At 40.3% G+C, this 21,364-nt stretch overlaps 1 protein-coding gene across 2 annotated transcripts in view; it reads left to right on the top strand.

Moving 5' to 3' along the window:
• Tmem182 (transmembrane protein 182) overlaps positions 1-21,364 on the top strand; it is a 54,126-nt gene that overhangs the window by 14,758 nt on the left and 18,004 nt on the right. Inside the window, exons 4-5 of one of the 2 annotated variants that reach the window (XM_040270831.2) lie at positions 18,275-18,412; positions 19,554-19,888. In XM_040270831.2, the coding sequence (XP_040126765.1) occupies positions 18,275-18,412; positions 19,554-19,699 (284 nt within the window). In that variant the 3' untranslated portion in view covers positions 19,700-19,888. Of the gene's footprint in view, positions 1-18,274; positions 18,413-19,553; positions 19,889-21,364 lie in introns of those variants that run through there. The other variant, XM_005338493.5, reaches the window with a different exon arrangement.

Genomic DNA, 21,364 nt, shown 5'->3' with positions numbered 1-21,364 from the left:
ACTATATCCTTTGATTTGCTGTATAGTTTTTTAAAAGTTCACACACACACACATACACACACACACACAGTCTTGTTTGGATTTTGATAGAAATGAAGTTATATCTTTATACTGATTTGGGGAGATTTGATGTCTTTCTGATATTGATTCTTCCAATCTGTGAACATGGTATATACACCCACTAATTTAGGTCTTTTTTTATTTCTTCAGCATTTTATAGTCTTCAGCTTACAAATACAATGTGTGATTTGTTACATTTATGTTTAATTGAATATATTTATTATGAGCAATTTTAAATGGTATTGTGTTTTAAAGTTTAATTTTCATGTGTTTTTTTCTTTTGTTAGTATAAGGAAGTTTCATTGATTTTAAAATATTTAAAAGACTATTTTTAGAATAGTTTTCTTTTACAGAAAAATTGAGTGGAAAATACAGAAAGTTCCATTTCTATTACCTGTACAGTTTTTCATTTTTACTGAAGTCTTGTCTTAGCATGGTACATTTGCTATAATTAATGAACTTATTTCAGTACCTCGTTATCAACTACAGTCTATCATTTACATTAAGGTTCATGTTTTGTGTTATAAATTCTGTGGATTTGGACAAATGTGTAATGGAATGTGCCTGCCATTATAATATGGTGGGCACATGCCACTATGGAAGTCCACTGTGTTCATCTATCTCTCTCCCCAACTCCCAGAAAAGATCTTTAAAGATGTATCTATAGTGCTTTTGAGTGAATCTCTTTGTATAGCTTCTGTGATCATTGCTGTAGGTATTGCATTATAAATATGTTATCACAGTCTATTATTTTGACATTTACCCACAGGGCAATGCAAAACCTTATCTCCCTTTATGTCCATTTGCCCTCTGACAACTATAATTGTCTCACCTATTTCTTTCACATACATTGAGAAACACGTGGCTCGTGACATTTTCTTTTTTTACTTTAATTGTCAAACATAATTTAGAAGATTTACGAGGAGGAGGCAATATGTATTGTGCAGACTGGGACTTTTTAATCATCAAGTGCTCCTGACTTCCTGGGTTTTTGATTAGCTAGCCACAGTTGCTCACTTGTTTCTCCCTCTAAGGGGTCTCTTCTCCATTATTCACTTTGGGATACTTTTGTCTTTGCCTTTTTATGAAAGAAGTGTGATTATTGTGTGTATCATCATGAGTTTCTTTGGCTATATCCTGTGTAGTTTTGCTCATCTCCTCAGATCTTTATGTCTTCTGAGAATTTTCAAAATGTTCAGCCATTTTTCTTTGAAGGTTTTCAGCCCTGTCCTTTTCTTCTCTCCCCATAAAACTTAGGAAAAAAAAATTTACTTTTGCATCTTTTGTTACAATTCCATGGATCTCTGAGTCTCTTTCATTTTTTTCAATTCCATTTTCACTCTTGTTCAGAGAGGGTAATATCCAACATCTGATTTGGAAGTTCATTGATGATTTTCTCTCGTCCTTTCATTTTTTGGCAAAAACTTATTTGTCAACTTTTAAAAACTTTTAGTTTCATATCTTCCAAATACAAATTTTCCACTTCGTTTTTTATTTTATTTTCTGATTTTTCATTTGGTCCAAGTATCTTTATATTCGCTATTGAGGCAATTCTGTTTTAAACATGGCTGCTTCAATCCTCTCCCATGTTCCCATGTCTCTCATCTTGGTGCTGGTGTCTCTGGACTGTCCTTTTGCATGGAAGTTGATGTTTTCCTAGTTCTTGCTATCACTAGTGATTTTTTTTCTTTTACTGCAAATGGAACTTTCTGAATATCATGTTAGAAGAATATGGTTCTTAGTTTTTGTTACACTCCTCTCTTCTGGACACCACTCTGGTGAGGGAAGTGGTGGGCGTGGCCTCATTCATGCCAGGTGGGGTGGAATTCCAGGCTCCTCCCTTCCTCCTCTGACCTTGGGTGAGGGGGAGGTTCTTTGCTGCAGTGAGGGCTGTGTCCTCCCACTGTGCTTCCTCAGAGAGCAGGCTGGCTGGGTGAGGCCCATGATGGCTCCATCATATCCTTTGGGGACAAGGTGGGACAGGTGGGCAGTGTGAGAAGGTGGTGCCAGTCCTGGCTCTCCGGTGGGCATCCTACAACTCCCTTGTGGAGGGTCCTTCCTCATTCACACCATCGGGCTGGGAGCCTGGGCACCCTGTCTGTCTCTGCTGGAGGGTGGTTTCATTGCCTACTGTGGGGATGGAAGTCCAGGTTCCTAGGAGGTTGAGACATCTTGTTACAGACCATTGGGTAGAAGTATAGAGGGATGAATATAGAAGTATATTAATCCCTCAAAGAGTTTTCTCTTGCTGTACGGTTCCTCACTTAGTCTCTTGACTAGACATATTTCTTTTTTGGTTAATATTTTATTTTATTTTTCGTCTGTGTCTGTTGTTGATTCTGATTCTGGTATCCTACATGGGGCACTAAGAAAACTCAACAAATTAAATTACAGTGCTGTTCCTTGTCCTGTGGTCCCTATCTGGTCTGTCTTCTGCTGTCCACCTCTTAATGTCTTCCTTACCCTTATCTTATGCATAATATTCAGGGTGTTGTGTTGTACTTAGTGGAAGAAACAGAGACAGGTGTGTCTACTTCATCTTCCTGGATGCAAACAATCTCTTTATCTGGTTGTATTCTAAAGGGACAGCTGGCTGGATTTGCTGATGGATTGGGTGTGCGGTGTGAGGGAAAGAACAACCAATGACAACTCTTTTTTTTGTCTCAGCAAGTGGAGAGATGATGTTGTTATTAGTGGAGATGGGGAAGGCTCGGAAACTTTGGAAGTTTTTGTGCATGTTAAGTTAAGATGCCTGGTGGAGAGGTGAGGTCAGCTTTGGGGTTAGAGAGTCTGGTGTTAAAGGTGGGAACTGCATGTTTGGGAGTCATTGCAGGGAGGGAAATGGAAAGCCATGGAACAAGATGAGACTATTTGTGGAGTGTAGACAGAAAGGAGGTCAGTCAACAGCAAGAGGTCAGAGAAGAGGAGATGAGGAAGCTGCAGGTGGATGGGCAGCTTGGGAGGCAGGAAGAACACCAGAGGAGCACAGTGTTCTGGAAACCAGGTGAAGACAGTTGGTTGTGAGAGCAGGCATGAAGGCTGGGCCATGCTGCTTGAGGTAGAGAGAGGCACATGGAAACCTGACCCTCGGGTTTGGCAGGTTGTCCAGAGCAGCGGACCAAGGTGCCTGACCCAATGTTTTGCCTCACGCGTTTCTTCTTTGCCAGGCTCACTACCACAGTTCACATGATTCATGAAGGATAAATATGAGAACCGCTTGAATTCCAGATGAGGAACTTGACCTCATGAAATTATAAACAACTGGACACATAAAATGCTCAGAAACACCATCATAATTTCTTAAGAGCTATTTATTTATATTATTCTTTTCTCTGTGTATTGAAACCCAGGAAAACATCAATAATTTACAAAAAGAAAAAGAAGAGTTTTGTTGCTTTATAAAACTTGCTGATACCACTCTAAAATGACTTCATTTCACTTTTTTCCCCCAGGGTATGGGAATAGTGGAATCTGACCTAAATTTCCTAAGTGCATATATGAATATACCACAGTGAATCTCACCATTATCTACATCCACAAGACCCTAACTAAAATTTAAAAAAAAAAAAGCAAAACTAAAAGTAAAGAGCAGAAAGATCAGTAGAGGGAAGGGAATGTGGGGAGGAGGAGGAAAGAAAGGGGATATACTGGGGACTGAATTAGAGCAAATTTTATTCCATGCTTTTAAAATTATGTCAAAATGAATTCTAATGTTATGTTTAATTAAAAGATCCCCTCAATATAAACTATAAAAATAGACTAAGTTCTATTGGAATTGTTGAAAAAAATTCAAAGTTAATGGAAAGTAAGTGTGAATTTGTTTCCACAGCAATCTCAATTGCTGTAGAATACCGAGAATATTTACTCTAACAGCTTGCTGAATTAGTAGCTGGGGAGGGGAGACTTCCAAAGATGTACCCTACCATGACAAATAAATCATAAGTCCAAACCCCTCCAAACCACGGGCAAGTGGCTATGGGAACACTCTGTCTGATCTTTGCAAAGATTTTCTGTTTCAAATGGGCAGTTTTAGAAGATCGGTCCTTTCCAGTGGAGACTTTGAAGTTTGGTGCATGCTGTTCATTAGTAAAGGGACACATTGACCATCTGCTTGCCTGGGACTCTATAAACAGAAGGACTAAGGTGACTTCTGAGGTCAGATATACTTTTTAATAGAGAAGTAAACAGAAAACCACACAGGCTGGTTAAGTGACCTGCTTCTAGAGATAGACAGTCACCTCGTTAGTGAGGGGAACAAACTCAGAGTTGCCAGGAGACATTTCCATCACATTCCTTCAGCTCCATCTTTGGAAGAGGCCAAGTGAGTGAAAGATGTTCAAAGAAGATTTGGGCATTGTTCTTAGGGAGTGCTGACTTTGAATACCAGAGATCACATTTCTTGCTAAGTGGAGAAAATGTAACTTGGTCTGTTCACTGTGAAGGCAGGGACCAAAGGAAGCCTTTTGAAATGATGATGGAGTTAAGATACACTGATCTATTATGTATCACAAAGTCCAAGTACCCACCAGCCTAGCATGGGTGATTGCAAACATATACACCCCTTCTCCATAGGGGAGGGAGGAGGAGAATGAAACCCATTTTTAGGACAGTAGTAAATTATATTCAGGTGAATTTAGTCGGCCTGGAGACCCATCCAAAGTCCCCTGTGCTCTAAGAACAGACAATGGCTTTTAAATGATCCTCTCTGGAATATTTAGTGGGACTTAAATACAAGACAGTAGTATATGACAAAAGTTTGTCCAAATGTGGTGACAGAGTTCCGTCTTTCTTCATATATTTAGAGTTTACTTCAATGAAATCTCAGGGAAGGAATCAGAAATAATCTCTTTGTTTCTTGGTGGGTCCAGGCTTTCACTAGACAAGGAGCAATCATAAGAATGCCCCTTCTGTCATTTGCCACTTTTTATGTTCCAGTAATTTAAAATGATCAGTGCATCAGGGTGCCCTATTTTGGGGTGTCAATTTCTTGACTCCTTCATTAGGAATAAGCAAATTTAAAAAGTTTGTTCTAGAGTAAATGTGCTAGTGGTGATGCTAGTGATGTCCCAGCTATCTTTTCTGTCCCAAGAAGATACTCATTTTGCTTCAGCTGTGTTCAGACTCATTTCTTGCATGTGAGGTTCATATCGCACCCTACACAGGTCCCAATTCTGCACTGGTCAAATGACTTTCCAAGGTATCTGCGGGCAGACACAGGTCACAAATGCCAGCACAAATCCCCAGTGCAGCCAATGGCTCCTCTCATCTCTGTATCTTTAGTTTCTTCCTAGAAAAAATATTTTTGCTCCTTTTCCATTTTCTTCTAACTCCATCATAAAATCTCTTGCTCATTTCATCATCCCCACGAGGCAGGTCAGTTTCCAGAAAGTATTGTCAGACATTTTGGTGCCTTATCTCAAAATATTTTACTCCTTAAGGAAAAAAAAGATGAAGGAAAAAAGTTCTGTAAGAAAGAAAAGGAAGTATGCAAGTACTTGCTTTTTTCTTTATGGATATTTCTCACTGAAAACAACCATGTGCAAACTTTTTCTCCATTGTTTTGATACTCAGAGATCGAAGATCCACGTGGGCAAAAAGACCTAACTTATTTAAATTTTTAACATTATTTAATCATATTTAATATGATTTTAAATATTATTATTAGGGTAAAGTTATTGAACTTAAACCAAAAATATTTTGCTGGAAAAAGATCCCATGCTACGAGGAATTTCATTCTGTCTTCCACCTTCTCCCTCCTGCCACCTCCTTAGCACTCAAGCTTTCCATCACTCTGCATTTTCACACTGAGCCACTGGCAGGCACCATTCCTCCTTCCTCCTGGGTTCCTTTGTTTGTTCCGACTGCTGGACCAACTCCATTTCCTGGCCATCTCTTCTTTTCCAAGAAGCTTGATGTAGTATGCTAAGATGAGGTCAGGTACTCCCTCTATCCTTGCATAACATCCCCCTCCCTTGAACTTGGCCTAGCTGATGGCTGGCAGCCATCTGATGGTGCATTTTTGTCCCCTTAGACTACTGGATGGCACATATGGTACATTTTGGAGATTATAACACCGATAATTGATTGCCTATTGCAGCCTGATAAAAGCTAGATTTTCAATCAGTGTCCAGGCATGAGTGAATGCAAGGGTGGAATTCAGTTTAGTTGTTAACCACTTCCTTCATGGGTAGTCTTATGATACAAATAGAGGGAAAACACCGAACCTTTTTAGCGCTGTGGAATTCCTAAACTCACTTTTCTGGTGTGAAAAGTTACACCAGTCACAGTGCTCAGAGGAAGATTCCTGAGTGTATAACACCATTATACAATAAGGGACCTCAAGATTCCCTAGAGAAATATGATTTCTAGGGTATTAGAAATTTGTAGAGGAAAATTGAAAGACATGAAAGTAAACATTCAGCAACCCTAGAATATTTAGACTAGAATACTTGCAACTAGGTAAGTAAGTTTTCAATATAATTATTTACTGCTGTACAAAAGCTTTTGGGCAAGTAGATTCCAGTTTGTGTTCAAAAAAGTGCATGAATAGAATGCTCTTAAAAGTGTTCCTTTCATGGCTCTTAAGCCATGCAAATCTTTCCAGGTGTACATCAGCTTTTTTTTTTTTTTTAATAAAATGGAAAGAGATGAATGAGGAAATTTGACTGTCTTCTGGTATTTTGAATTGGGCAGAAACACTCCCAGAATCTCTCATACTCTTGATTTATTTTTATGCACTGGTATTCAGGTGATGAAAAAGAAGATCATGCATCCTCAGGTAATACCTGGGTGTGACCATCTGTGCCTTGATTTCTCAGCTCTTCTTTTCTTTTTCATAGGGATTTAGGTCATATAACCTCTCCAGCCATGGTGACAATGAGGTCAAGACCATAGATTTATTTCCATTGGAATGAATTTCCTTCATTCGGTTGCATAGCCATTGCATAGCCCATTAACCTTAAGATGACAGTGTGAGAGTGTAAATTAATGATTATTCACTCACTCAATATTTTATTGAGCACCCAATACATTGGCAGGTATAAAGCTTCCGCTTGAGTAAAAACCATGAGCAAGACTGAATCTCTGCCCTGAAGGAATTCATAGCCATTAAATGGAGATGGTTCAGTAAAGAGAGATTACCATGCTGACTGATCAATCCAGAGACCATGTGTCAAGAACTTGAGTCAGGCATTATGTTTAGTGCTGACCAGCACTATGAAATGGGTAACATTTTAGGGAAGGAAACTGAGGCATAGAGAGGCCCAGTTAACTTGCCCACGGTCACACTGCTGGTGAGGGACATCTGGATTCCTACTGATTCTAGTCTCTCCTGCATTTCGGTGGAGGTAAGGTAGCAACCCTACCATGTCCCCTCAAGAAAAGAGGGATGCTTAAACAGCTTTGGAAGGACAGGGAGAACAGTAGCTAGGGCTGTTATGACAAAATCCCACCGCCTGGCATCGTCATCTATTTATCATAGTGCCGGAGGCTGGAAGTGCAGGATCAGTGTGTCTGCATGGTGGGGCCTCAGGGGGCCCTCTTCAGGGGGCAATAGCTGCTGTCTCACAGTGTCTTCACCTGGCAGAGAGAGATCTCTTCCTCTTCTTACCATGGAATGAATTTCATGATAAGAACCTCCACCTCCTGACCTCATCCAGACTTTGAATTTGGGTGAGCAGGGAGGAACCACAGCATTCCATCCATAACAAGTAGGAAGACGGTTTGTTCCAGGGAGAAGAAAGAGAAATGCCAAGTCCCTTTCTCCCAGGGAACTTTGGCACAGTTTCAGTTTTAATTTATGGAGGCGGAGGTAGGAAAACCTAGAGTGTGAAAATTTGATCCTAGAAGACTTAGAAAGATCACTGACCACTTATTTGAAAGACACAAGAGATAGAGGCAGAAGGCAGCCGAGATTCCAAATAGCCCTGAAATAAAATCTTCAATTTGCTTTTAATGATTGTTTAATTTTGGGGTGACACTCTCTGAACCTCATCTGCAAAACACAAAATAGCAATAGATATGATGATAAAGAAAATAATATCCGTAAAAGCTAAACTGCTGTATGTACAGAGGCACTTTTCCAATAAAAATAGTGGCTTAGAGAAATGAGAAGTTGGTTGATTCTCAACCAGACTGTCTGTTACCATTTCCTAGTGGGTTTAATTTAATTTATTTATTTTTGGTACCAAGGGTTGAACCCAGGGACATTCTACCACTGAGCCACACCCCCAACCTTTTTATTTTTTTTTTTATTTTTGAGACAGGGTCTCACCAAGTTGTTTAAAGACTCGCTAAATTGCTTAGGAACTCGCTAAGTTGCTGAGGCTGGCTTTGAACTTGTGATTCTCTTGCCTCACCCTGTCTAGCTGAGCTACCATGACAGGCATCCTAGTAGGTTTTAAAAGAGACTGATGCTTGTGTCCAATCTTAGAGGTTCTCATTCGGAGAACCGGAATCTTGGCCCAGGTGTAATGTTAAAGCTCTGCTAGTGCAGGGGAGATGCTGATTCAACTCACCACACCTGCCCCTGAGGTGGGGGCAGAAGGCGACCGACCCTGGAGCCAAAGAATAAGCTCTAGCTCCTCATGGTTGAGCATCAAGTGGCTTCATATGCATTGCCTAGTTCCTCATCACTGGGCCTGAGCATGCTACACCTACTACTTCTGTTCCAGGTGCTCCTTGACTTATAGCGGGGTGATGACCGAATACTCTTAACCTACTGAAAGGATCCTAAGTCAAAAATGCATTTAATGCGCCTGACTTGGCCGCACACCCTAACGCAGCAACCCAGTACGCTGCCACGTGTGGATCTTCCCTCCTCGTTGAGCTTGAGCTACCTTCAGATGCCACTGCCCAGCCGTGCCAGAGAGGATCCGAATGCACAGTACTGGCCAGGGAAAGATCCAGATTTAAAATACCATCCCCACCTAGTGTGTACTGCTTCTGCACCATTGTAAAGTCAAAAATTCATAAGTGGAACCATTGTAAGTTGAGAACAGCCTGAACTGCTGTCACGGAAGCCACCTCCTCTACTACCTCCAGTAAGGCAAAGTCACCCTTCCCAGGCCTCAGAGGGCTCCCTTCCCATCCTGAGCTGCATGGGAGGAGGAATAAGTGCGGTGATGAACAGGGATGCAATTTCAAACCCAAAGGCTCTGGCCACCTGGGCAGACACCCAGAATTTGCTTCAAGGACTGTCCCAAGGTCATGGCCCAAGTGATAGGTAGGGACTCTGCCCCTCCTGCTGGTGTGCTTCCTCCCTGGCAACTGGGCCAGTTGTTAGAGTAGGGAGGAGCATGAACTCCATTGGGTCTCTCAGGGTTCTTTCTGTGTTGAAAGATAAAAGAAAACCTCAGTGGACCGGACCGTGGGGAAAGAGGAGCAGTTGACTTTGCTTGGCGCCTCCGGCAACTGCAGAGTTCAGACGCGGACATATTGTACAATCCTTCCTTCTGCTCTGGTGCAGGGCTTTCCGTATTTTTAGTCTTTCCTGACACTGCCAAGACAAGCAGTGCATGGAGAGGAGGACAGGCTTGCTGGCCTGCACGACAGAAGCGTCTTGCCTAGAGAGATGGCAACATATGCTGGAGGACTCTGTTTGCCTGGGGGCTGGGGGAGGGGCGGCGTGCTTTGTTTTGGCTTCATTTAGAGCATTTATAGCACTTCACACTCTGTGCTCCAGGATGTGTCGGAACAGAGGATTAGCTGGATGAACTAGCTTTGTGGGTGTCTGAGGCAATATAGCAAGTTTTGAAAAAATGGATAACACTTAAGTTTATCTTTAAGCTGCAAATAAAATATTTACATTTGGGTACGTACGTACAGCAAAATAGCTTATCAAAACACCACGAATTTGGATTTGTGATCACTTGGGTTGACTTCTCCCTCTGTACTCTGAATAAAAGAAGGTTGGTGGCGTAAATTATAAGTGTGAAAAATCCAGTAGAAATTGCTAAGATGTTAACTGAACCAACTGTGTAAAGGAAAATGACCAACCCGGTTTCAGTATCATTATGAAAACAGAAATAACGGGGACGGTAGCAGACCTCAAATGGATCAGCAAGCTTTCCTTTGTTCTGCAGTGGAGTCAATCAATCGGGCACTGGCAGGGATCATTTTCTGGGTACGAAAATGGTCCACTGGTTACAGAAGGAGTCTGCACTTTATAGGTTACAATAAGGGTGAATTAATCATTGGAGACCAAGGCAGGACTTCTTGTTTGGGGCAGTCACGAAAGATGTTGTAAAAACTCCAAAATTCACTGGCCCTGGGGAAAGCTCAGAACACTGCTTGTCTTCCTTCCTCTGGGACCCGTTGTTACCCAGAGCTTCACTGTTTGCTTTTCTTCTTCCAGGATTCACCAACTCTGGGTAATGGTTAAAGTCCACAGCTCACCTTTCAGTATCTGCCTCCCTCCTTCAGGGCCCATTGTTCCTGGAAAACAGTTTACTGGGAGAGGTTTAGTGTTTGGCTAATTCCCTCCCTCCTCCAGAGCCACACATCTTTCCATTGTTCTTAGGGGTTGTCTTGTAGAAATATCATGTTCCATAACCCTTCATATACAAATCAAAACTCATGAAGACATCCTTTATTCTTTCTGGTTTCTTACCCTCTGTAACAGCAGTAATACCAAACCTCATTTCATCTCTACCTCATGAGCTCCCACTGGGTTTACCACAATAACTGCCTAACTAGTCTCCCTGTTCTATACCTTTTCCTTGCAAATCATTCTCTATGCAGTGATAAGAATGATATTGTGATACCAATTTGATCATTATCTCTGATTCGTGATGTTCCGTGTCTCCCCAGCAGCAGTGTAAGAGAGCGGCTCTCTGGAACTGCACACTTCTTCCATGGATGTTTCTGACTCTGATTAGACTGACTTTGTCTCTGGCTTTGTGAAACTCTTAGGAAAACATTAAGACCTAGCACAATGTGACTTTTCTCATTGCTACTCACCTTCCAAAAAGTGTGCTCTTGGTGCGATAGTTCATCAGGTGCTGTGATATCCCCGTACCTCCATCAGGGTACTGGCCACGAGCTGTTAAACCTGTTTGTTTTTCCCCTTCTGGGATGAACACAGGAGGGTAAGGATTATGTCTGACTCTGGCAGCTTTTGGTGCCTTGCGTGGGGAGCCCTCGGCATATGTTTGCTAAACTAAGTGGCTTCTGGTTGTCAGCCATGTGCCCATTTGCCAAGCGAGCCTGGCAAGGCTGCTCTTGGGGTCCCTGGTGAGACACCAGTTTGAGTTATTGGATTAATGTGAATGGCTTGGAATGGAACTTTTTCTAAAACAACCCACACTTAGGCTTCAGGCTGCTTTTGCCCATCATCTAAATTAACAAGATTGTGGTGTATTTTATTATATTCTAGTGAAAAAATAAACACTTGGGGCTTTATTTTTCTAACCCTTTACACAGAAATCAAAATAGGTGCCCATTCTGCTATTCACTTCCTGTCTGTGCCAATCTGCACACACACACACACACACACACACACACACACACAAAGCCACAGAGGAACACACCTACTGACATAGACTAATACACACAGATGTACTCGCACTAACACATTGACACATATGCACAGATGAACAGCCACACACACACACAAACACACACACACACTCAGGCACACTCATGCACACTCCCACATGCACATATACGAATGTGCACTCTTAATTAATAGTCCATTTGATTTCATGTTCCACGCTGTCCTGTCGTTTTGTTTTTTCCCTGAAGAATTCTTAACAGTTTCTTTTTCCCTCATTTCCTACTTAGGCCTTTTTGGATTTTGACCTTTTGGATGTACTCAAGATGCGAGTTCCTTTGATAACTGTTTGAATCTCAAATGTGAAGTTGCAATGCTTGATGAATAAAACAGGCATCATGAATATAGTTTTGCATTCCACGCGCACTTTTGTAGCGAGCTAGACAATCTCTAATGACTTGATGACACTTCTCTATGAGTAAACAACAGAATACTCCTCAAATGAAAGGAGATACGGAGTCTAAGGGAAATGTTATAAATATGAAATGGTATAGAGAATATGTCAATGTCCTATTTCAGTGTGCTCTGGGCTGATTAATTTCATTCGACATCTACTAGGATGAAGTTACTAAGTAAATTACTGGGGAAAGTAATACCACAAGGGGAAAAGTTTAATCTGTTAGGAAAATAAAGTCTAGCTGAGCCATTTACGTAACATCTGAGGTGAGACTCATTACTAGCCATCTTCCTCATTTCAACCACCTCACCCCGCCAAAGACCTCGGTTAGGTCAATTTATTTAAAATCAACCAATTTATTTAAAATCAACAGAACTTAATTTCTTTGAAAATAGTATTTGATTCTGGTCTTTCATGGTTTCAGATAAAGCTTTCCTTTAATTAATCCAAATTGTAATAATATAGATTGCGTGTAAATCTATTTACATTGTAAATCTTCATGTTTCAATAGAATTAATAAATATTCAATACTGTTTAAGTTAAACATTGAATTGTGTGAGATGGATTTTTAGATGTTTTCTCTAGGCACACTCCAAAACCATCAAAGACAAGGCCTAGCAGCTCTCACAGGCTCTCAGAAAAAACCGGGAAAGAAACTCGGGTTTCTCTGAGGTCTGTTTAAGATCTCAGCATCTGAAATAATAAGAAGACACTACCTAGACATAAACATGCTCCCCTCAAAATTGTATAAGTATACAAATAATTTTAAATGCCTACCTATATAAATAACACAATTGTTATTATGTAAAACATAATATACTATTATTGCATAAACATAATTAAATATTAAATTATATTCATTGTATATATACATATGTATATGAACTATACACACACACATATGCACATAAAGACTACACATGGGATGCCTGGGGAATCTTCTAATACATGTATTACGATGGAAAGCCTGTCTCCATCTTAGATCTATGAAATTAGAAGTTATCTGTGTCAACTGTATTGTTGATAACAATGTTTCATATTAGAGTTTTGATAATTAACAATAATCACAGAAAATATACTGAGGACTTACTGCATGCAGCCACTTTTCATATGTTATCTCAGTTAATATATACTGCAAACCTATGAAAAGATATTGCATTCCAGGTAAGGTCTATTTGAATCACCCTGTTAGTAAGCAGAAGCACCGCCACATGGATTTGACTCCCTAGAACATGCACTTAATTTTTGGGTAAGATGCTCTTAGTTTTACTTAGACAGTGACTAAACATGACCAAACCCCACAAGCCAATTCATGATTGGGAATGACCATTTTTAATTATGGAATCAAAGTGTGATGCATAGGAAAAGTATACAGTTACAAAAAGTTACAAAAGTATACAGTTATCTCAAGAAACAGGAAGTTCTAAGTTTTGAAATGTGCATGATGCTATCTGTGCACTTTTGAATGTCAGATGCATAAGTGGAAAAATAAAGTCCATGGTGACATGCCCTTGGAGGATATTTCTGTGTGGTCAAACCTCTCCAGGTAGCCAGCAAACTACTCCCTCTCTTTCTGTAAATACCAATCTGTGGTTTCTTCTTTTTAAAAGAGAGTCACAATTAAAAGTCAGGGTATTTTCCTAGAGCAGATGAGAGGACAGGACCTAGTGGTTGACAGTCTGGGGAACATCTATTCATTATTACCATTTCTTTCTTGATTTCCTTTGGCATGTGTTTTCTCAATCTTATGTCTCCTCTGCTTCTCTCTGTGTACAGACTTACCCTGATTCCTCTGCTCTCTGTGTAATCTGAGCCCTTCACTTTGGCTTACTGTTTCCCTGTGGACCCAGCTACCAGTGCTTCCTCTCAGCTCAGCTTTTGAAGTTTCCAGGTTTCCGGTCCTCAGGGAATCACCCTTTTCAAACTTGTAGGACAGAAGGTGTGGTTTGGAGGTCACCAAGTATTGGCTCTCTAGCGTCAGCTGTTTGCTCTCACTTATTTGTGTTTTGGGAGTTTAGGAGTAGCGTGATATGATATAAAAACATGGCCAATGATTTCTTAGAAGGTTAGTGGACAAGGATCCCATGGGAGATGGTATAATATCTTTTGGGATCTTTCTGTATTAGTAATCTACTTTGCTAAAGTATGACTGTTATATGCACTGTAAGCCATACAAGAGACTTTTTACCTCGATGGAACATAAAAAAACATGTACAAGCCTTTCTCGGGGAGTAAATTCAGTTTCCTATTTTGAGCCCATTATCACCTGATTGTAAGGACAATGAAACTTGAACAAAAGCCACAATAAAAACTACCACAAAATGTCATTCATTGGTCTTTTTATATAGATTATGAACAATATTTCTAATAGATCTAAATAATGAATATAAATATCTATATTTTACAAGAAAAAGAGACAGAGGTTCAAGAATCTTCAGTGACTGGTCCACAGTTAAGAATGTTAAGAGTGTGGTGAACACTCCAGACCCTCTGATTCCCAAACCTATGTTTTTCTACTATTTTTTATTATATCAATAATACTTTCAAATTGTAACAGTCAAATGTACCTTAAAGAAATAGGAGATAAATGCCCTACTATATTCATACAGATATCAGCCATTTCTGTTTCTTTGCCCTCATTTCTTAAGTTTCAGGAGTGCTCTTATGTCTTTTTTCCATTAGCCTCTAGAACTTCCTTTAGTGTTTCTTACAGAACCGGTGTGATGTGATAGATTCTGTTTTCCTTCTTCACCTTTATTTCTCTAAGATATCACTAGATGGAGAGTTTTAGGTTGACAGGTCATCTCTTTGGGCACCTTGAAAAGTTTGTATGGTGAAACAAATGGTGGTCCATGCCTATAATCCCAGCTGCTTAGGAGGCTGAGGCATGAGGATTGCAAGTTCAAAGCCAGCCTCAGCAACTTAGGGAGGCCTAAATAACTCAGTGACATGCTGTCTCAAAATACAAATTTAGAATAAAGGGCTGGGGATGTTGCTCAGTGATTAAACACTCCTGGGTTCCATTCCTGATTACCGCCCCTGCACCCCACAAATAATAAAATAAAAAAGTTGTACTGTCTTTTGGCCTCCATCATCTTTTTTTAAAAAAATTTTTTTAGTTGTAGATGAACCTTTATTTTATGTATTTACATGCTTTGCTGAGGATCGAACCCAGGGCCTCATGCATGCTAGGCAAGTCCTCCATCACTGAGCCACAACCCCGCCCGTCCTCCATCATCCTTGATGAGAAATTTTCAGTCATTAGGATTGCTATTCCCTGTATGTAGTGTGTCATATCTTCCCCTTCTGGCTTTATCTATAGTTTTCAGTAATTTTATTTTTATGCATTAGTACTAATTTCTTTGAATTTTTCCTCTCTGGATTTGTGTGTATGTGTGTGTGTGTGTGTGTGTGTGTCTGTGTGTGTGTGTGTCTGTAAGTTTGACTTTCACCACTTTAGGGAAATTTTTAGACATTAATTTTATATTTTCCTACACTATTATCTCTTGCCTCCGATGACAGTCAATTTACTTTTGATATTCTCCCCCAAATCTCTGGAATTACACTCATGTTTGTTCATTATTTTTTTCCCTTGCTATTCTTCCTATTGCTGGTGATTGCACAAGTTCCAATACAGAACTTCACAGTCACTTCCTCAGCTCTCTCCCCTGGGGGTTTCCTTCATATCCTCTGGCTTCTAGAGTCCACTTTTCCCAGTTTCTCTGGCCATTAGGACTGAATTCTCTTATTAGAGTTTTGGCCTTCTGTGCTGTGGTGCAATTGCCTACATTTGGGCCACAGGACTAAACAGCAAAAGAAAGGAGACCATCTAACAAGGCCTCCGCCACTGTCACTACAACACAGGTCCCTTCTGCTTCCCCTGAAGCAAGGGTCAGATCACCTTTCAAAACCTTTAATGATCTCTCCTCCACTGGGTGCAGATCTGTGTATGAAGCTGATCTGGAGGTGCCCCCACCCCCACCGCCATTGGCTTGCAGGGGCCTCTTTCTCTTGATCTCTGTCCACACTGATGCACTTAACTAATTTTTTTTTCTTTGTTATTTGCCCTTTTCACCGTTGCCTGGTTCCTAATTTGGCTTGCCTTCAGGCCAAATCCAGGTGGAGAAAAATAAAGAAAAAGAGAAAAACAAAATGTGAAAACCCTGCTCAGTCAACTTGACCTTTCTGATTTCCCTTCTCAATCCACTGGCTACTATTCACTTGGAGGGTCTTCGGCCCGTTGTTGGTCATACATATCCAGATTTAGTTGTGATCGGCAGAATCACAAAATGAGATCCTTATTCCTTGGACTGCGTCTTGGTCGTGTTTCTCTCCCCCGAGCACGTGCTTGGCACAGAGCCCACCGTGTGATAGACAGCGCCAACCATTCTGCAAGTGAAGTGAATGAAAATGAAAAATGTGAGACTCATCACTTATCCCTTAAAGTCTGGCAAATATTTGGCCTGTCGTCTGCCACTCTCACTTCCCACGCTCAAAGCTGCCATTGATGATGCTTGTTCTTTGGTCTCCACTAGAGATCTGTTCCAGGACTGCAAGAATACCCAACACCCATGAATACTCAAGCCCCCCTAGATGAAATGACATGGTATTTGTATATCCTCTGCACATCCTCCCTGATCTTTAAACCATCTCTAGATGACTTAGAATACATAATGCAATGTGCATGCTATGTAACTAGTTGTTATATAGATCGTTTAGGGGTTAATGCCAAGGGAAAATTGTCTATGCATGTTCATTGCAGGCATGGTTTTGCTTTTTAAATATTTTCTATCCAAGGTTGGTTAAACCCTTAGATACAGATCTCATGCATTTTTAGGGACAACTGTATTTCTTTGCTGCTCTACTCCTTGCTGAGCCTAAAAACAGCTGCAGGATACTTTTAATAGCAGAGTTGGAAGCACCCGGGAGTGAGGTAAATGCTGACCTTTTGTTCTCATCGAGGTCAGAAACCCTCCAGCCTTCCTCTCCCATTCAGCTGTGAGGGCTTCTCAAATCTCATCTGGCCATCCTCTGTTCTCCAAGGTTCCAGCTGATTGATATAGTTCTTCCTTGCAAGCAGAACTGTTCAGAAAAATGACTTTTCACTTTGCAATAAAGTTTCTGTTTTTTTTAATTATAATTTGACAAATATGTTTCACTGAGTTTTTTTTTCTTTTACATGAACAAGAAATCATTTTCTTCTTTTAGCCATAGGGAAATGGTGACTTTGTTTAATAGATTGGTAATTATCCAGCTCAAAAGAGATTATTAGAATTCCTTTTCATTTGATTACTATATATCTCCAAACTTACAGTCCATTTATCAGCAGCTGCATCCATTCACTTGGCCTTGCTTGTCCTTGACTATGAGACGCTTGAGCTTTTCCTTTTTACTCTTCCTAAATACAAACATTAATAGAATGTGGTATTCCTTAAGTATATCTGATATAAAATTTCAGGTTTTTTTTTAAACAGACCTGAATAAATCTTTTTATAATTGTCTTGGTCATTTTAAAATTTTTATTGCCCTAGTTATTTCCAAATGAGCTATGATCTAAATAGAAATGTGTTTTTTCTTAGGGGCTTGGGGTGATTATCATTAGCTTTCAGAGAATCATTTTTGTACAAAGTGCTTGGCAAGTGTTTGTGATATGAATGTCTATTCGTGCCTTTGTACATTTGCTGGGAAATACCCATGTCTAACTAGCAACTGGCACTTGCTCAAGAGAGCTTGGTCTGGAATTTTAAGTGTTGCCACTTTTAAAATGGGGAATCTGGTCAGGAAAATGAGCTCCTCTTGTGTATGAGGTATGTGTGTGGTACAAATTCTGAACATAAGTTGGGCACAGTGGCACATGCCTGTAATCCTAGCAGCTCTGGAGGCTGAGACAAGAGAATCACAAGTTCAAAGCCAGCCTCAGCAACTTAGCAAGGCCCCAAGAAGCTTTAGTGAGACCCTGTCTCAGGAAAAAAAAAAAAAAAGTGCTGGGGATGAGGCACAGTGGTAAAGTGCCCCTTGGTTCAATCTCTGGTACCAAAAAAATAAACAAAAGAAAAGAAAAAAATTTGGAGCTCAAGATTTATTGAAGGTCACCATCATTGTCATCACTGAGTCCAAGGTCACTGGTAAGAAGTCCTGTTTAAGATAATTCAGGACCAGAGCCTGGGATTTCATCTAGCAGTGCTAAGATACTTACCATGTGACAGCCTGCTGTGTCCATGATCTAAGTGTATTTTTCTTTCCTTCTTTTCTCCGGTGATGTCCAGTTTATCGTGGTTTCTGGGCAGTCTTGATGCTCCTGGGGGTGGTCACAGTGCTGACCGCCAGCTTTCTGATTATCTGCGCGGCCCCCTTCGCCAGCCACTTTCTCTATAAAGCAGGAGGAGGCTCCTACATTGCCGCAGGTATGTATGGTGAAAAGGGTGGGATTCTGGCCTTGGATTTTCTCTATATGTTTGTGATTCCATTTCTAGATATATGTCTAGATTCTGATCTTCTAGTAATAGTGATATAATAATGTGCATGTGCAAAAATTCCCAGGTGCTAGCTGTGTGTCTGACTCTGTTTTGCACGTGTCACCACAATAACCCTCTTGACTCACTGGGTTGTCATTACATAACAAGAACACGGAGGCTCAGAGGGGAGAGGTCAGCAAGAGCCTTTTTATCTCTCCTGCTCCATTGATTCTCTATCGGTAGAACAACAGAGGTCACAACATGTCAGGCTATAGGTACATTTTGTATGCTCTTAAACACATAGCTCCTTGATGATATTTTTGAAAGATATATCAGCATGATTTACTTATAATATGAAAACATGTTTTTCTACATCATCACCACTGAGTTTTCTTAATTGTGGTTCACCTGCATTATCTAAACACACACTTTTCTGTGCAACACCTGCATTTATTTAAGTTGCATTCCAACACATTTTTCTAATTTCTGCAAAGAGGATCATAATATAGATAGAAAAACATGAGAAAGATGACTCTTGTGAATTGTCTTTTTCATTTAATTAGGAAGTAAAACCAGACCACTCTTATGAAAATATAAGCACAAGGCTGGTATTTGTAAAGGTAACAATTGTGGAAAGGTAGATGGGCTCTGATATGACTGGACCAAATTGCCCGAGACTGTGCTGTATTTCGGCATCAGGTCAGACAGAGCATTTCTATGGAGACTGTAGTGACGGGTGATGAGAACAGAGCGGGGAGCTTTGTCACCTTTGTAGTCATTGCTAGGACAGCTCGTGAGGCTGCCATCGTAATTTAATCAATGGTCATTTAGCAAAACCCTCTATATAATATGATGCTTAATTCTGCTGAGAACATAAAACAATTATCAGATTGTCCTCTGTAAAAAGCCAAAAGAAAAAAAAAGTCACTCTGAGAAGAAGCCTGTTTAACTGACCTTTTCTTCCATTGGCTTTACCCACCAGGGCTTGTCAGTTTTTAGTGATCCTTTTGGGTTGAGGTAGAAGTCACACACCATACAGTTGACCATTTTGAAGTATATACTTCAGTGGTTTTTTTTTATATATTCACAGATGTGTGCAAATATCACCATGCTCTGGATTCAGAACCTTCTCAGTGTGTCACAGACAGGCCCCAGGCTTCCTTCCCCTTGCTCCCTACCTGCCCTGAGAAGCCAGCAGCCTGCTCACGATCACCCTGGTTTGCTAACTTCACATAATTGGACTCATATACCTGTGGCCTTCATGTCTGGCTTCTTTCACTTAGATATCAACATTTATAATCTCTCTGCTTTAATTCATAATTCTGTAAGACCAAACCCATTATGTGTGTTCCCTAGCGTCTTCCTCACCAAATAGTTTATCTCCCCTACACCACATTTTATCCTTGACTCCAACAAAATTCTAGTTTGAGTGCATGTTTGTCTTCCTAGAAATAAAGTCACTTTTTTTTAAAAAGGATTTGTTTTTTTATTTCTTTGGCTGTTTGTATTTTTGGTGGTGCTGAGGATTGAGCCCAGGGTCTGGCCTGCACCAGGCAAGCCTCTGCCATTTAGCAACACCCACCCCCACTTTTCTTATCTCAGTTCCTTATCAAAGGGAATATGTAATCACAATAGTACTAACACATCATAAGTAGCACATTTGTTTTAAACTTTTGTTTGATCCTGGGTTTAATCCTGTTATAGAATTGCATAGGAGTTTTTATGTGTGTATTTAGTATTTTTGAAAGATAGTTATTTTTTGTCATTTTTTTAATTTTATAATTTGTGCAAGGAAGTAGTATATCCGGAGAATTAAACTTGGCTGAGAATATTGCAGGAAGACTAAGCAAGCGCCTGCTATGTACTCACATAATCCTAAAAATGTCACCAGGGGATTTTCTTCATTCTGCAGGTCTCCTGTTAAATATCCTAAAGACTTCCCTTCTTTGTGCTTCATGCAGATGACCCCTGAGAGTTTTTCAGTATCTGGGGGTTCTGGGTATCCTATTTTGAAAGCCAGACAACTAGATTATTATGAGAATCCTTTCTTTAAATTTGACTTTTAATTTCCTTGATGAGACAATTCTATGTTCTTTGTGTCTGATCATTTGTTTTGCAAGAGCAGAGAGAAATATTCTGTTGCATAAGATAAAATGTTACTATTCATTGTATGATCTTGGGCAGGAAAAGTCATGTGCTTACAGATAAGTAAAGATGATTGTCCACTAGCAATTTCTTCCACTAAAGAATCCTTTAAAGCACTTTTGACGCCAATAAATCAGCCTTCAACACTTCTCCACAGAAGGATTTTTAAAATCTTATAACTGTGTATTATTAACAATCCCTGGTAATAAGGATAGGCATTCTACTCCTTCAAAATCAAAGATGAAAACTTACACACTATCCTGGAAAAGATGAAGAAAAAATGGAGGATTTTTCTTGTGCTAGGTTTGTCAGCCAGCCAAGTTCTTTTCTGTGCTACATTTAATACAGATCCATGCATGTAGTCATTTACTGAGCTAAATCGAATTGAATTTCCAATGCTTTCTTTGGTTAGACTTTATATTTTCAAAATGAAGACATCTCAAAGAATGTCTAAATCTCCTTCTTTTAGGGCCTGCCTTGCCATCGCCCACCTCGTCTCCTGTGCCTGCTCTGTGCCAGCCTTGTGCTCTGCAGAGCAGTTAGGAACAGGTGCAGCGCGGGCTCAGGGTGCTTGTGGCTGCTTTATCAATGCCACAAACAGGACTGGGCACTCTTTATTTAGGCAGATGGCCTTAGGGAAGGGCACGGCCAGATTCCAAATGGCCATGGCTGGGTGTGTGCACATAGAAAGACTCTTTGGCATCAGAAAGATGACTGCTTTGGGGCATTCCATGCTTGGCAGATGATGCCGATATC

This window comes from Ictidomys tridecemlineatus, chromosome 12 (assembly GCF_052094955.1).
Source record: "Ictidomys tridecemlineatus isolate mIctTri1 chromosome 12, mIctTri1.hap1, whole genome shotgun sequence".
NCBI lineage: Eukaryota > Metazoa > Chordata > Mammalia > Rodentia > Sciuridae > Ictidomys > Ictidomys tridecemlineatus.
Note: the sequence above shows the minus strand (reverse complement) of the source record. Positions and strands in the feature narration are given on the sequence as shown.